This window comes from Nycticebus coucang, chromosome 2 (genome assembly GCF_027406575.1).
Source record: "Nycticebus coucang isolate mNycCou1 chromosome 2, mNycCou1.pri, whole genome shotgun sequence".
NCBI classification, from domain to species: domain Eukaryota; kingdom Metazoa; phylum Chordata; class Mammalia; order Primates; family Lorisidae; genus Nycticebus; species Nycticebus coucang.
Window position 1 is genome coordinate 10,763,901 of NC_069781.1, and position 12,290 is coordinate 10,776,190.

The window sequence follows — 12,290 nt, forward strand, 5'->3', positions numbered from 1 at the left end:
ACCTCTGGTGGCTTTGGACACAACAGCAAACTGGGGGAAAGAGGTTAAACAAACGTTTATTTAACAAATTATATTAAGATACAGACAGACACAGTGAAACTTCCCTTTGCCAAGTACGAGAGTCACCTTGAATAAATACGCAGTCAGGACGTTGTCCCCAAGGTCCTTGTCCAAGGCGACATGGTCACACAGCAGCTCAATTGGCCTTTGCAGGGGGAACAAAGCCCTGTTTCATGGTGGTGATAGCTGAAGCCACCCTAGACATGTGCTCAGAACAGATGAAGAAGCCTGGCTGCCCCGAGGGTCCAGGCAGCCTGAGTGGGGACAGGAGCCTCGGGGTAAGGTAGACTAGAATGGAATTCACTTCCATTCCAGGCCATGCAGAAGTGAGCCCCACTTCTGTATGGCCTGGAGGCACCCAGGGGCTCCACCAAGGCCTGGCTCTGCCTTCATGCTCAGTCATCCTCCCCATTCTCAGGGGAGTGGCAGGCTGGGACTCCCCACAAACGCCTGGGCATTGTGGGGAACCCTAGCAGGTGGCTTTCGCACAGTGGCACGGTGACCGGCAGGGCCTAGCGGCGGCCGGGAAGTCCATCACAGGGCTGTAAACAAAAGGGTCAGCCTGAGGTTGTGCTTATGATGGAACGGCCCCCCTGTGGGGTCAAATCCTGTCTCTGCCACTTAGCAGCCTCGCGCCTACAGACAAGCCTCAGCCTTTCCACCTGTAACAAGGAGCAACGAACATCCACTTCTGGGTTACTTTACTTTGGGGGGGGGAGTGACAGGAGGAGTGTGCTCAGAGTGCCTGGCCGAGTCCCCGGCCAGGAGCAGGTGCTCAGTGCATGTTAGTCCCCCTTGTCCTCCCGCTGACCTGCGGACTTGCACAGGGCTCCCACCAGTACCAGCGGCTTCTCCTGTAACAAGAGCACAGCCACCAAGCAGTGACACCCCTCTGACCAAGGGCGGATGAGGGTCTAATGGTCCTGTTATTTCTTTGCTGAGACCCAACTGGGTTCTCTTCTCTCCAGTGGTGGGGGTGTGACTGGCATCAGTTCTTGGACTTGGGGTGGACAAACAGGGCTGGATTATAAATCTGCACGTGAGCCTGGAGCCAGCTGCCTGCTCCTCCCTGCCTCTGTGCCATTTCCAAGGACCTCAGAAAGAGTCTTGAGGGGGTGTCAGTGGGGACACTGTGCTCTGGTTGGAGTCTTTCGTGGGGGGGACAGAGGGATAGCAGCAGCAGTGAGAAGGGCTGGGGGACCTGAGGGGTGAGGACAAGGCCCTTTGCCTCTCCAGAAGACCCCTGTCCTTCCCTTCCCACTGCAGCCAAAAGGTTTGTAAAGGAAACATTCTCAAAAGACACGAAAGGTCACTCAGTTCCTAGGTGGGAGCTGGAGCCCCACTTCTCAGTTCTCCCATGGTCAGTATAAGCCCCACACAAGTGGGCACATGTGTACACACGCACACACACACGCACGCGTACGCACACACATGCACGCCTGCATACACACACACACACACACACGCATGTGCGCTCATCCCACCCACCTTTCAGAAGGCAAGAACTGGAGGGTTAGGAGCAGCCTAAAACCTACCACAGATACCAACTTGTCCTTAATACTGTCACTGCTTAATGTCTTAAGCTGCCATTTGCTACAACATTCACAGTCAATGTTACTCTTAAACTAAGTCCCTAGCACTAGGGGAACAGGCTCCAGCTCGCCCAAGTCCATGCAGTTTGCCTTCCTGATGGCCCTATGGCCCTGTCCATCCCAGCAGCTTCGGGAAGCTGGGTGGGGCCACCTGGCGGGGGCCCAGCTGGAGTGGGGCCTGTGGGGTCATCAGTAGGGGGCTGAGGGCACCCTGCTCCTTTCCCGGAAATCACTCTCACTGTTTGTGACCAGGGGTCCCACACTGTCACCTTGGAACCTTTAGGACCCATTGCAGCTGTGGAAATGCCTTGTTCCCACAGCCACGGGAGGAGAGTGAAGGGCCATCAGGCATTACCTGTCAGAGATGCTCTCATAATCAGGGCACGGAAAGAGGTCGAAGGACAAAGTGCGCAAACCAAGATGAAGGGGGCAGAGTGACCAGAGCTCTGCCCTCTGCCTTCCCGCCACCCCTAGACTGCTGGACATCATCCCTCTCTGTACGGCTCTGTCATGCAGGCCACTTGATTTTGAACTAGCCACCATCCAAAAAGCAGCAGTAGACATAGGTTCTGTGGGCTCCCCAACTCCCAGAAATACACTAGCTCACTTCGATGGAGATGGTGTCTGTCCACAGGTCTTCACAGGCACGCCCGCCTGGGCCCCACCGGTCTCCTGGGCCCTGACAGATTCCACGAACACCTTTTCCTGCTAGGGTGCTGCCTGAGGGGCATGGGAGGGCCTCCCTCGATCAGGGGCACCCTCAGTCTTCTCAGGTGGGGAGAGGGGCCAATTCCTAATCCACGGAACCAAGAGGTGTCCAAATGGAGGCCAAGATGTGTCTGAGGACAAGCCGGTCTGGGGTCTGAGATGCTGGGGCTGGCGCAGCCGTGTGAGGTATTTCGCCCCCGCCTCTTAGCCAGCTGTGTTGGCCAGTTCTTTTCCTTATCCCTTTGGGCCTCAGTGCCAGGACCTGCAGCAGGGAGTCTGTCCCAGGGGAGCAGCAGTGTCCACGACCCACCCCCCCCAACCACATCAAGCCCAAAGAATATGACACCCACACTTGGAGGAATCAGGTAAACCCTAAGAGCGGACACTGCAGGGCCAGGCAGCCCGGGTGGCCCCAGCCGCTATTCTCCGGGCAAACGTTTGTGGAGTTGAACTCAGCACCGGTGCTGTGAGGGGTGCCAGCACCAACGGGCACTCGTGGAGGAATGTCAGTTCTGAGTCAAATTCAGTGACCTGGGTCAGAGGGATTTTTCAGAACACCTCGTTCCCATTGTCCTGAAAGCAGATGCTGTCTGGACATGGCTTGGCTCTGGGAGGGGCGGGGTGCCCGTGTGCCCGAATCCCTATGGTCCCTGGGCCAGGGCACTGGGCCAAGGCAGCTAGAGCTGTTGTTGGCACGTGGGTGTCCCTCAGAGAAGCCCTTGGGGGGCGGAGGATAAGCACAGCACTCTGGGTCACTTGGCCTCCTCCCTAGAAACCAGCACCCCCTCTGCTCCCTGACGTTCCATGTGTTGGGGGATGAGTCCTTGAGATGTCCAAAGTGGGGGTCAGGGTCCATGCCAGGGCCCACCGACTTCTTCCTGCCATGTTTTCACAGAGTTGCTTTGAAATGCTTGGGGCACCTGGTTCTGTGGTGAGAGGGACTTGTTCCTCTGCAGTCTTGGTCTGGGATGGTCAGTGAGCTCTGGGGGTGGGGGGCGTCCTATGTAAAATGCCAACCCCCAGCGTCTTCAAGGCTGACTGGTGTCTGCCATGGGAGGTCACATGAGCACAGGGAACCAACAGGTATCACTGGGTAGAGGAGCAACTGCCCAGGGCCCTGGGGTGATTGTGGTGGGTAAGGTTTTTGTAGGACAACTGGCCACCACACAGACATGTTAGGAGCTGCTGGTCACTAGAGCACACACAGATTAGTCGTGGTTATGAACAATGTCCCCAGGGAGGTTGGGGTGTCACATTAGGTGAGGTGATGACAGAACGTGTCCACTCATCTGCCCAGTGTCTCTGGCCACCCTTGGGCAGCAAGGAAAAGGCTGGCCGCGGAGGGAGGAGGCGGAGGGACGGTGAGGAAGGGAGCACCCTGCAGCCCCAGCGCCCAGTCAGTAGTCAGGGGTGGCGTCTGCTCCACGCGCGGCAGCTGCTGGCTCCTCAGGACTGGGAGATCTGCTGGCACCTGGTGGGGCTGGGTGGGAGCCGGGCGGCTGCACTCTGCTCCGTGCGGAAGCTGTACTCATACTGCGGGGGTCGGGTAGGGGACAGAGAGACACAGTCAGTTCACAGGACGCCACAGGAAGCCGCCCCTTAGCCTCACACCAAGAGCAGGCAGAGGCCCCGAGGCCACCTCACTGAGCACCTGAACACAGAGCCACCGGCTGGGCTGGGGCCAGTGGAGGCTGCTCTGTGCCTTGGTGTGTGTGCACATTGGGTGTGTGCATGTGCAGACGTGGCTCGGGGGACGACAGCCTCCTGGGCTGGCACCTGCTCCCCACAGGGCGAGGCCTCAGCACCACAGCAAACACTTAGAAGGTGTCGCCTGCCAGGCCAGTGTGGAGCGCCTTGTTCTTTGTGTCCTGCTCTGAGACTCAATCCCAAACCTGATCAAGGCCAGCCATGGCCACTAGCCTCTGAGAACCCCTTGACTGGACTCAGACTGATGATAACGTATGGTGACCCAGGGACCCTGGGAGGGGCCACCTCTGACATGGCCCCATGCCCTCCACGTATTCCTAACAGGATTCTCAGAGCCACTCCCTGATGAGGACCCCTGTGTAGTCCACACAACTGGACCAGGTAGCTGTTTGGAGGAGACATGTCTTAACCCTAATGCTGGAGATCCAGCTTACTTAGCTGGCCCTGGATTAGGGACATGAGTTCCAGGTTTGATGGGAGTTTAGAGGAGTGGGGGAACCCCTCTGCTGGGCACTGGGAGCCTGCTGGGTTCTCAATACCCAGTGCAGGGTCTGTGTGTGGCAGAGGGGCAGGCACAGTGGTCACTGCAGGGTCTGGTAGGCTGGGGCAGAGTTGTGGGGATGGCCTGGAACACTAGACCAAGGCAACCCAGTGTCACCCGGGTTTCAGGAATGAGGAGCTGAGATTATGTTAGTGGTTGTCAAACACGGTAAATACTTAAAGAATCTTTACGGGTAGAAATGCCAGGAAAGGGCTCTGTAGAACTGCCTCGTTGAACTTGGCCACCACTAGATGCAGCCCCTTCAGGGACAGCCAAGTAGGGGGTGGACAGGACAGGAGGCTGCCAGGAAGGTGGTTAAACTGCCAGCTGGAGACCGAGCATGGCTGGCTACAGGCAGGGCCCTTGGGGTCCCTGTGCCCTTGCTTTACCCTCCCCACCCGCCCAGAACAGGCGCCCATGGCGGGGAGCACTCCCAGGACCACACTGAGCAAGGAGGACCCAGAGGCTGAGGCCTTCTGGGCAGAGTGGGACCAAAAGCCACCGGAGAATGAAGGGGCATGGGAGGGTTTGACGCCTTTTCTCTCTTAAAGTGGAAACATAGCAGGAGGTGATGGCAGCCAGCAAGTGCCAAACCCAGCACGGTATCCACAGTACTCCTGCATGAGGGGCTGACCCAGGACAACCCACAGACACAGTCCAGGCTGGGGCCGAGGCTGCCCTGGCCATTTGTGAAAAGGGCTGAGCAGGACCTCGTGGCCCCAGAACTAAAGAGTCAGGGAGATGCTGACAATACAGTACGGCCCTAGACAGACAGCATCTGCTGCTAGACAGGGTTGGGAGGGTGGCAGGACCCTCTGGGCCTCAGTGAGCTCATCCTGCCACCGGCTTCTCCTGGGGCCAAGGCCGGGAGGATACTGCCACCTGGTGGCTGCTCGGGTATGTGCGCTGCAGATACCAGCTGGTCCTTGGTGGGCTTCAGCAGCACCCACTAACATCCGCCCTGCGCTGTGTCCAGGGGCTTGCAGGGTAACCGGGGAGGGACATGGACACGCCCAGCACGGCCCAACATCAGCCACCTATGAGGGCAACTGAATGGGGTGGGGGCCGCAGGAAGGAGCAAGGAGGGCTGAGGGTGGGCGATGTCCTCCACATCCGGAAAGCAGAGGGGCCTGATGGGGAAGGGCACTGATGGCACTGAGAACAGCAGGTGCAGGGGACAGTGACCACGCAGACGCCTGTGAGGCTGAGGGGACAAGGTGAAAGCCCGGGGCAGCTGTTCCTAAGGGACCCTGTGTGCCCAATGGGGCCATCTGCCCAGGGTTGGGAGAGAACGCAAGGGTAGCAAAGAACTGAGATGAGGTGGGGGGAGACTGCACATGAGGCAGAGGGGATGCTGAGTGGGGGAGATTCAAGAGGAGCCCATGGGGTCAGAAGGTAAGAGGACAGGGCCGCACCCTCGGGGTGAAGGACCAGAGGCATGAGGTGGGGGAGTCTGCCCCCCAAAGGCTGTGCTGGCAATGCTTGGTGACTTCAGCAGGAGCCGCTCTGGTGGACCAAGTTTCCAGAGAGCTGCCCAATGTGCACAGGTGGGTGTGCACCCTTTCTAGGGGCAGGAGAGGGTGGCATGCTGGGCACAAGATGCGGCAGGCTTCTCTACCCTGAGCATCCCCCCCGGGGGTCCTGGGAAAATGCGGATTCTGATTCAGTGGGTCTAGGGCGGGGCCTGAGAGTCTGCATTTCCAAAGAGCTCCCAGCTGACCTGATGCTGCTGGTCTGGGGACGTGTTTAGACAATTCCATGACCCTATCCATGCACATGGATAGGGTGGGCAGAGAGGGGCCGGGGTAGGCAGCAGAGTGAAGTAACATGCTCAAGAGAGGGAAGGAGGTGGCCCAGGGCCAGGACCTGGTAGGAACAGGCAAATGTAGGACAGGTGGTCTGGCTGTGCCCTCTGCCCCTCTGCCAGGCCTTGCTAAACCACCGCACCAGGCTCCTGGGGGTGGCAGGGAGCAAGGGGTAAGCTAAGACACAGGTTGATGACCAAACTCTGGATGCCCACAGGGCTGGACTTTCTGGGTGGCAGGTGAAGGCAGGACATTTCCAAGCCTGGGTGAGTAACTCGCTGACTAGGCAGAAGTGCCGTGATGGGGACCCTGTGCCTCTGTTCCAGCCTCTGTGGCCAGGAGTAGGGACAGAGTCTCAGGGAGGGGGCATGGGTGGGCCTTCAGGATGAACTGCTAAATTCCTATTCCACTGCATACTTCCCTCTCCCTGACCCAAGCACACTGACCCCGGCCCCCACCCCGGGGTGTGCAGATTGCTGTCCCCTCCTGCCCCTCTCTCCCTAGGGATTTTTTCCCTTTTTAGGTTATCTTGACTAGAGAAAAGCGCTACCCTCCCCCTTGTTTTCCCTAACTCCCCAAATGAAATTTCAACATATGTCCTCAGACATAATCCCCCTCCGGCTGCCTAACCCTTCCCGCAGACGCTGTCCTCTGCCCCATTGCTCCTCCCTGCCATGTTTGCCCAAGAGACTAGGCCGCTTCTGGAAGCCTTTTCACTCCCTTGGGCAAACAGTGAGTACCTTTGAAGGTGGATTTGGGCCGGGATCTGTTTACTCAAGACATTAGTCTCCTGCATAAGAAAAACCTGCACTCGCGTACAAACAGCAAATCCTTTTTGAATTAAAAAAATTTTCAATTAAAAAGCATTTGGCTTGCTCAGCCGGGTCCAGCTGAGCAGTGCTGGGCCAGGGAGCCCTCTGGTGGGCACAGCCTGCCACTGCAGCCACACATAGCCCAGGACTGGGGCTTTGCCAGTAAAGAGACATCACTGTCAGGGGTTCTGTGGGGGGCTTCCTGGGAACCCCAAGAACCTTGTAACTGACAGCATCAGGCTTCTCAGGCCCAACTACAGTGTGAGAGTCCCAGCTTCCCAAAGCCTTTTCTCCTGAGGACAGTGTCCTGTCAGTAGGAGGTGCCAACTGCAGCTGCCAGCTACACCTTGGAGGCAAAGTCACTTTAGCCCCAGTTCACTGGCAGAAAGGGGTCAACTGAACCTACTACCCTGTTTCCCCTGTCTTATTTTAAGGTGTGCTCCCAAAGATGTGCTAGGTCTTATTTTCAGGGGACGTCTTATCTTTCCTGTGAGTAGGTCTTATTTTCGGAGGATGTCTTATTTTCGGGAAAACAGGGTAGTATACTCACAAAGGGGCAGAGTGAGCCATCTAGGGCAATCTGTGTGGCGAGCACCCGAAAGTAAGAAGAATTAGCCCATTTATGTTCCTGAATCAAAGGTCTTAACAGCAGTGCCACCTGCCTCCCGGGTGGTTCTGGTCTCAGTGGCACAGGGGTGGGGTGTGCGTGTGTGTGTGTGTGCATGCATAAAGGCACTTAGCCAATTAATAGTCAGCCAGGTGGAGAACCGCTGCCTGGAAAGGATTAGCTGAGTATGTCACACTAGAGGGGAGGCACTGTCCTCCCAGCTCTGCTCCCTCCCCTGACCCAGGAATGAGCATGTCAGAGTACTCTGGGGGAGAACAGGCGTTGTTCCCAGCACCCTGGTTTTGCAGATGAGGAAACTGAGGCCCTAGGAAGGATGTGAGCACAGCTCTCTTGGGAGCACCCCAGGGGCCTCGTCTACAGGCCTGTGGGAGCTGGAGGGGGTCAGCTGCCAGTTTTTATACCAGACTCTGATGCTCTCCCCAGGCACTCTGGTACAGTAGGTGTGGGCATCTGCGTTTTAACAAGGACCCCAGGTGACTCTGCTCAAGGGTCAGGATTGGAAGGCCCTGAACTTGGCCCCTCCTTCAAGCAACTGAAGGGATGGGCCTAAGGGTGCCCAGCATGCTGTGGTCCCAGTTTTCTCATTTTTAACATGGAAGCCCCTGTTCCTACTTGGGTTATGGCTTCACAGAGGAATCTGATAATGGCAGAAGCCCGGACTCAGCGAGCATGAAAAGGGCTTCACCTTACCCGGAGGAAGGCTGTGCACTGCAGGCCCGCCCCATGCCCAGAGCTGAGCAGCGAGCCTGTCACTGCCCTCAGTGAGGGTGAGGCTGTGCAGTGGGAACCCATCAGACATGGTGGCCCCGTGTGTGGGAGCTGGACGTGTGCTGGCACAGAATCCTCACTCCCTGGGGACAAGCCAAGCCTCAGAGTGTTGAGCCTCTGTCAAAAGCCGGGGGGCCAGGGCACAGCTGGGTGGTGCCTTCAACTACCACATAGTCAGCTTTAGACAGAGGGGTCAGCTAAGATCCTGTGAACCCTTTGGGAAGCCACGTCTGTGTTTCCATCCTGGTCTGAGGGCAGCAGCCCAGGGTCTCACTTAAGCGGAGGGGTTGGATGAGGACCTCTATGTGGTCTGTCCCCTCTTGTAGCCTGCTTTAGCCCCTGCCACGAGCTCTGGGAGCAGGAGCTGAGTCTATCTGGGCACTGTGGTATACCCAGCACCTGGTATAGCACCCAGCATGGGAGCTGCCCAGAGGGGCCTTGAGCACAGCTCTGAATGTATATGCATGCCTGTCCTTGTCCTCTCACTCCTCATCAGCACCTGCCCCTCCCATTTTCTGTTCCAAGCCCAGGTACAGTGATGCTTCTGCTTCTGGTCTATCCCTGAAGGACGCCTGCTGCCCTAGGCTGCCTGCCCCTCACTGGGTTCAGGGCTCACTCTCAGCTCACAGAGCACTTTCCACCCAGGGTCTGGCAGGTGCATCTGGGAGGAGGTAAAGCGGCTCCTACCTCCACCCTGTGGCAAAGCACAGAGCCCTGCATCCGCAGGCGCATGTGCAGAGGTCTGAGTGGTTTCTGCAGGTGTCTCCCCATGCATGGTCCCTCCCATCTCCCCTCCTTAACATGCCAAGGCCTCTCCAAGTGCTGTTCTGTCAGGAACACTCTTGCTCCCATTTGTCCTTTAAGGCTGAGCTAAAGGGGCACTTCCCGGAGGGAACACATCACCACCCTCTGGGGTCCCTGACACTTTCCACACCCTCCTCAGGTACAGGGTGGCTGGGGAGTCCCAGCCATTCCAGTAGATCCAGGGCTGGCAGAGGTCATGGCCCAGAGGGATGAAGGAATGAAAGAATCGGGTGGGTGTCAGGCAGACAGACGGTGAGGGTGAGTGGAGGGGCGGGTCAGGCTTTGGGCGCAGGTCACTGCAAAGGACAGAAAGCAACTGGTTTAGGGGCTCAGTTCTTGGGCCAGTAGAAGCCATTCTAGTTTTCAGTCCTGTGACAGTAGGAGTGTTGGTCCAGCCCTGGGTCCTCTGGGACACCACAGCCCTCCTGTGGCTTAGTAACTCACGTGTGGCGAGTACCAAACCCAGCGCGCGCCCCTGGCAGCCCTGTGAAAGGGCAGGTTGAGTCTAGGCCTGCTTCATGTTTGCTTCTCTATGCACAGATGGTGCACAAGCTGCATGCTCACACCATGCTGGCTCACGTGGTTTTCCAGATAGTTACAAATGTGGAAAAGTTAAGAGACTTTGCGTAAAATGCCAACATTTATCTAGGTATCATTGACAAAAAAAAATAGAAGGATATGGCAATTCCAGGCTCTCACTCTCACAAAGCAAACCACAGCCCCACACAGGTGGGGGCTGCTTCCCTTCCTGAGCCCTGTGCCTTCTGGGCTGCTGCAGTCCCCACCACTCCCTACAGTGTGCCCAGCCAGGCAGGGAGGGCGTTGATACCATTTTATCACCGTGGTTGTACACTGTGTGCGTCAGGAATGACAGGGACAAAGCAAACAAGGATGTGAAGTATTTCCTGGACCTGACTCCTTAAAGGAGGACAATGACAGATTGGGAAGACTGTGTATTTCGAGAAAAACGGGAGAAAGCACATTTTCTCGTGGGACTGAAGACCGTGGTGTGATTCCGGAGAGGCTGCAGGCCCTGCTCTCCCGGCCCCCACTTCTGGCCTGTCCTGCCCAGGTGGGGGCCCAGGGTGGGCTGTGGACTGCTGGGTGATCAGAATAAACTTCTCTTTGTGTCCACAAACAACTCTGGGCCCCCTGCTGAGCCAGCCTTTCAGAACTCGCCTGAATACCACCTAAGAAGTGGGTATTTGTAGAAAATATTTAAAACCACACTGGCTGCCAGCATGGTTTCTGGATGGAAACACAAGACGCTGTGGGGACACTCTGGGAAGCTCCCTCCCCACTCTCTGCTGTGTCTTGATGCGCACTCTTTACAGCCTTCCACTAGTTCATCTTCTTTGGTATTATTTGTCTAAAACTTGAGGGGTAAAAGTTTCCAAAAGCATTAGAAAAGGGTAGAAAAATCCCAAAAGAACTTGCAGAAGACCAAATATTCACCTTGACTTCAATTTCATGACTCATGATGGTAACCAGGGCAGGTAATTCTGTCTGGCAAACATCATCTCTGTTCCAGCTTTATTTCCTTGGGCTCAGCCTGGTTCTTATTTATACAAGGAATGTCCTGGGCCACCGTGGGAATAGTCTGTGTGCTAAGCTGACGTTGCTGCCTACAAAACCCAAAAGGGTGGTTGGTGGGGGATGGAGGGGAGACTGTAAGACTCTCAGAATTAGAAACTCTATTAATACAATCCAGCATATTAATATGCCCCAGGAGAAAAAAAATATCATATCGATAGATGATTAAAAGACATTTATCAAAAGCCACCATCCATTTCTAACAAAAAACATTTAGGAAAATAGAAATAGATGGCTAATGCTTAACATGATAAAAAAAAAGAGGCATGTCTACATATAGCATGCCAAAATGCAGCCTTACAGGTTAACACTGAAATTCCTGTTAAAGCACGGGTGAGACAGGGGCCCAGGGAGCCGAAATGCAGCCTTACAGGTTAAAACCGAAACTCGCGTTTAAACTCCCGTTAAAGCCCAGAGACCTGAAGGGAGCCTGGGTGTCAGACAAAGGCACATAGGAACAGAGGCAGAGGAAGGAGGCTGGTGCAGTATTCACAGAGGACAGAACTGCCTGTCTGGGGAACCCAAGAAAAGCAACCAAAGAGCTGTCAGAAACAGCGAAAGCAGCCAGTGAGAGAGCTAGCTCAAAAATAATATGGAAGTCAATGGCTTCTTTATGAATAAGTGACCGAAAACAGAATGAGAGAATAGGTCCTGTCCATAGAACCACAAAAACACAGAGCGCCTAGGCAGAACCTAAAAAGGAAACCATTCCCCTCTGCCGAGTAACCAGGCCCGGCTAAACAAGAGGCATCCCTTGTTTCTGGATACTCCATGGCAAACATCAATCATGCCTTTATTAATCTATGCATTCAATGCAGATCCAATAAAAATCTAGAATGGGTTTTTTCGGGGAACGTCCTCCCCAAAAAGATTCTAAAGTTCAACTGGAAGAATCATCATGTGACTATAATTAGGAAAACTTGGGGATGATATAAAAGGAAACTAACTCTATTATGTATTAAAACTTGTTGTAAAGCTGTAAGATTCGAAAATAATATGTTAATAGAATAAGCAGAATGGAGTCAAGTAAATGTCCACTGGTTCATTCATATATGAAAATACATGACAAAGAAGTCACAGAAGAAAAAACTCTAATGTTCCAAAAACTGACTAATACTAGAAGACAAAATAAAGCTGGTTCTACTCTTACATCCTATAAATTTCAGATGGATTAAGTGGCTGAAAAATATGCCACATTTTAGTATAGTCAAATATATAAAAGAGCAGGGGGAAAGAAGGTGACTGTTTTTATAATCTAAATATGACATGAAG

At 55.0% G+C, this 12,290-nt stretch overlaps 1 protein-coding gene across 2 annotated transcripts in view; it reads right to left on the reverse strand.

The window, feature by feature from the left end:
- Positions 1 to 38: 38 nt before the first annotated feature.
- The window catches only part of MVB12B (multivesicular body subunit 12B), a 177,517-nt gene continuing 165,265 nt past the window's right edge, over positions 39 to 12,290 (reverse strand). For both annotated transcript variants that reach the window (XM_053562258.1, XM_053562264.1), the window contains exon 10: positions 39 to 3,893. In XM_053562258.1, the coding sequence (XP_053418233.1) occupies positions 3,807 to 3,893 (87 nt within the window). In that variant the 3' untranslated portion in view covers positions 39 to 3,806. The remainder of the gene's footprint in view (positions 3,894 to 12,290) is intronic.